This window comes from Mus pahari, chromosome 5 (genome assembly GCF_900095145.1).
Source record: "Mus pahari chromosome 5, PAHARI_EIJ_v1.1, whole genome shotgun sequence".
Lineage (NCBI taxonomy): Eukaryota > Metazoa > Chordata > Mammalia > Rodentia > Muridae > Mus > Mus pahari.
Genome location: NC_034594.1, coordinates 139,471,974 through 139,476,145, shown reverse-complemented (window position 1 = coordinate 139,476,145; position 4,172 = coordinate 139,471,974). Strand labels below are relative to the sequence as shown.

Sequence of the window (4,172 nt, the reverse complement as noted above, 5' to 3'; positions counted from 1 at the left end):
CAGGGTCTGCCACTCACTGCACAGGCATGAACACCAGGCTGCAGGGTCTGCCACTCACTGTATAAGTGTGAACACCAGGCTTCAGGGTCTGCCACTCACTGCACAGGCATGAACACCAGGCTGCAGGGTCTGCCACTCACTGTACAGGTGTGAACACCAGGCTGCAGGGTCTGCCACTCACTGTACAGGTGTGAACACCAGGCTGCAGGGTCTGCCACTCACTGTATAGGTGTGAACACCAGGCTGCAGGGTCTGCCACTCACAGTACTGGCTAAAGTAGACGCAACAACGGGCAGCCTGCGGTGACTGCTATGCAACACGAGTTCCCATTAAAAAGTTTATATTGGCAAAGTTTTCAGAGCATAAATATTCTGTAGAAACTGGTTCAGTAAAATCTAGGCTCCAAAGTGGCCCTAAACACATAGCAATTATTACAACCACAAAGAGGGAGATCGACTCTGGATACAGATCTATAATAATGCAATTTATGATTTCTTGGGGACTATTCTTGCTTCCCTTCCCCAACAACACGGGAACCAGCAATCTTGAAATATTGAAAGTAGCAGTTAAATGAAACAAACAAAATCTTTCCAAACCTCCAGTGCAAGCAAGGTATAACAGGAGAATGTATTGTTAGGAATTCATGCCTGTGAAAACTGGTTCAAAAACGGACACACCCTCCCCTAGAGACAAGGAAGCTCTACTATCATGTCTGTGTACAGCTCAACCTGACTCCTTTGGCAGAAAATGTTTTATATTTTATGGAAGGAATATCTATATCTACATATCTCTCTATATGTCTCCTATTTACTGATTTACAAGGGTCTTGAGGCCACAGAGGGCTCTCCCGTGTAGTCATGAGAAAGATGGGTGGGGCGCTGCTTCTGCCCAGCTCCCCCCCCCCCAGGCTTCCTTTACTAGGGGTTTCAGGCTTTGTGACTGCCCCAGCAAGGTTAAGCAACTCCTTCCCCAGACTGCCCCACGATGAGACAGATACCCTCCCCCGCCAGGCTTTCTTACTTGGCCGGAAAGAATGAGTTTCAAAAAGCCCCCAGCAAACAAACAAGCCAACAGTTCCAACCACTCTTTTCAGGTTGTGTCTTTTTTGGTGGCATGATTTACCCAAAATATGTCCCCCATTTCTCTCATTTCCAGAAAGACAAGAACACAGTGTGCACAGGCATATTGCAAAGCTGGCTTTGCATTTCTTCACCACTAACTAACTCTCTCTCTCTCTCTCTCTCTCTCTCTCTCTCTCTCTCTCTCTCTCTCTCTCCTGAGCTTTTAGCTTAAGGAGCAAAGTGCAAACTCTGGGAGGAAAAGGAAACAAAACAATCTGTCAAAATTCCTCTTAGCACCTATGACTAGTGTTAACTTACATGCTCCCGGAGTGCAAGAAAAAAAGCCTGAAAACTGCTGCTGAAAAGATGCTTTGACCTTTTAAAATGAGAACTCCCCCATCCCACATCCCTATCAAATAGGTAAACCTTGAGAGTGCCACAGTTTTAGATTAAGAAATGAAATGAGGTTGAGTTTCCAGAAAAGGGGTTTCCCTACAGGCTACAAGCTAATTAGGGTGTTCTAGACTGACATTGTAATAGTAAGTAGAATACAGGCCCCAAATCTCCAAGCCAAACGCAGTGACCAAGTACACGGAGTCTAGTTCCGAAAGGGGACGGGAGGACAGATGAAAATCTAGTAGGTAAAAAAGTCCAGAACATGACCTCTCAAAGCCAGTGTGGTTCCAGGGCAGGATGTCCGCCCCTGGCGGCCGCAGAGCCCTGGCGATCTAGGTGCACCGCAGCTGCCAAACCCTCAGCGCGCACTAACCGGCGCTGCTGAAGGAAGTTGGAGAGCTCCCAGCCAGCCGACTGGATAGGCGGTGGGCGCCTGGGAATCCCTTCCAGCGCCTCAATTAGGAAAGTTTTGCAAAGTAAAGACCCTAGACAGATGAGGGGAACTCATCCTTTCCTGGAGCCTAAGAAACACCTCGTGTTACACCAGGCGGCTGCTAGCACAAGGCCACTAGTTTCTCGTGCCCCGGGAGCATCCGGTGCCTTCCAGCTCCCCACCGCCCCAGAACTGATCCTCGGGGCGCATAGCTAGAGGGGCTTTCTGCCCATCTAGAGATTCCAGGCAGAGATGCCCCTTAGGCTCGCTGGCCTGGGGGGCAATGGCAGAACCTCTAACTCCCATTCCTACACCCTGGACCTTCTCTTCCAAGCCAGCTTGATTTTCTCCAAAAGACGCACGACACAGCCCATGCGCCCCCGGCACTCCACTCCTCTCCCCAAACTTCCCGGGGAGACCCACAAATACAGACTGCTCCCCCAAACTCCCACGACAATCGACAATCATCCCATCTTTGCCTCTTGAACCCTCCCAGTCGCGTTCTTCCTGCCCCTCACTATTCTCCTCGCCTCTCTGAGGAAGTCAGAAGCAAAGCACGAGAAAATGCCTTCGCGAGGAGCCTCCCGTCACCCGCCCTGTCACTGAAACAAAAGCGCAGGGAGGAGGGAGGTGGGTGGGGAGGCAGGAGGAAGGTTCGGAAAGAGATGGGGGCAACGGTAAGAGGGGTTGGGGAGGGGGTTCAGAATGGAGAGCAGAGAAAGGGGCCAGGACCCCGCTCCCGCGCCGCGTGGCGTGGCCGGTCGCTTACATGCCCAGGTCGCTGTAGGTGTTGAAGAACTCCATTTGGTTACATGCCTGGATCCAGCCCACCACCCAGGTCTCGTGGCGGGGGATGGGGGGCATGACCACACGGGCCGAGGCTTTGAAGTAAGGGGTCTTGTAGCGCAGGACGATGGGCGAGGTCTCCTCGATGCGCGTGGGGCACTGGTCGATGGTGGCGCACACATCGTACACCACGATGTTCTCGCGCCGGATCCGCGCCTTGCAGGTGATGCTTTGGATACAGCCCATCCTGCCGCCCGGCGCCGGCGCGGCGCGGCGTGGGGCAGCGCGGGGGCCCGGCGCGGGCAGCCGCGGGCGCCCGTCACGCCGGCATGGCGACGCGCCGCTCGCTCCCGGTCCAGCTCAGCTAGCGCCTAAGAGCGAGGAGCCGCCGCCGCGGGGCATCCTCCGGGGAAGCCCCCTCCCCTTTCCGCGCGCTGGGTCGCGGCTGCCCCGACGCCCGCCCACGCCCGCCTCCTCGCTCCAGCAAGGGCGCGCGGAGCGTGCGCTCCTAGGAGGCGGCGGGCGCTCTCGCCGGCTCCCGCGCCCCGGCGGAGGGCAGGGAGGGGAGCGGCGCTGCGAGTAGTGGTGCCCACCCTGGGCCGGAGCCCCCCGCCCTTCGCCGGAGAGGAGGAGGAGGAGGAGGAGGAAGAGGAGGCGGCGGCGGCGGCATGGGGCTGCGGGAGGGTGGCGGCGGCAGCGCCCGGTCTGTCTGTTTCCGCGGTGGCAGCAGCAGCAGCAGCCGCCGCCGCCGCCGCCGCCGGCCGCTGCATGAACCTCTGCTGCACCGCGGCTGCCCCCCGCGTGCAGCGCACCCAGCGGCGGGCGAGCGGGCGGCCCGAGCGGCAGGCGGAGACAGGCGGCGGCGGCTGAGACCGCGCTCCCTCCCGCCCCGCCCTGGAGCCGGACAGCGCCCACACTCCCGCATCCGGCTGCGGGGGCGTGTGGGGGGCGCCAGGGGACCGTCGCCCCGGGCGGAGAGCCCAGTGGGCTAGGGCTACGGGGGGGACAAGCTCCGCGGAAGAGACTGGCTGTACGCCATGAGTTTGTCCCTCTTCGGCTGCCGTCCGGGGGGGGGGGTTAGTGTGCAAGGGTGGGGGTGTTTAAAGGGCCGCTAGCTCCCGGGGCGGGGCCCGGCACGTGGGGTTGGGCGGGGCTGGGACCCCGGTAGGTGGCGCCCCGCGGGTGAGAGTCGGGTGCAGATGCTGGACCCTGCTTATTGGGATGGGTGGGGCCGGGAGGGCGCGGCGCGGTTCAGAGTATAGAGGGAACCACAGTGGGGTATGGGCTGCGGGAGGAGAGATGTTGGAGAAGCAGCTTCAGCTGAGATGTATCATTATTTGTGATATAGTTTGTTAGAGTTGGGTGTGACCTCCAGCAGTGACATGAAATAGATTTACTACCTCGTTCACTGGCCCGCGTTTTCCTCTAGTCTAGTAGAAGCTTTTTATTTATTTATTTATTTATTTATTTATTTATTTATTTATTTATTTTGCACC

General features: G+C 57.4%; 1 protein-coding gene across 1 annotated transcript in view; it reads right to left on the bottom strand.

Moving 5' to 3' along the window:
• The window catches only part of Fam78b (family with sequence similarity 78 member B), an 82,901-nt gene extending 79,867 nt beyond the window's left edge, over positions 1-3,034 (bottom strand). Inside the window, exon 1 of the mRNA XM_021198008.2 lies at positions 2,660-3,034. Within this exon, the coding sequence (XP_021053667.1) occupies positions 2,660-2,922 (263 nt within the window). The 5' untranslated portion in view covers positions 2,923-3,034. The remainder of the gene's footprint in view (positions 1-2,659) is intronic.
• Between the last annotated feature and the right edge of the window lie 1,138 nt (positions 3,035-4,172).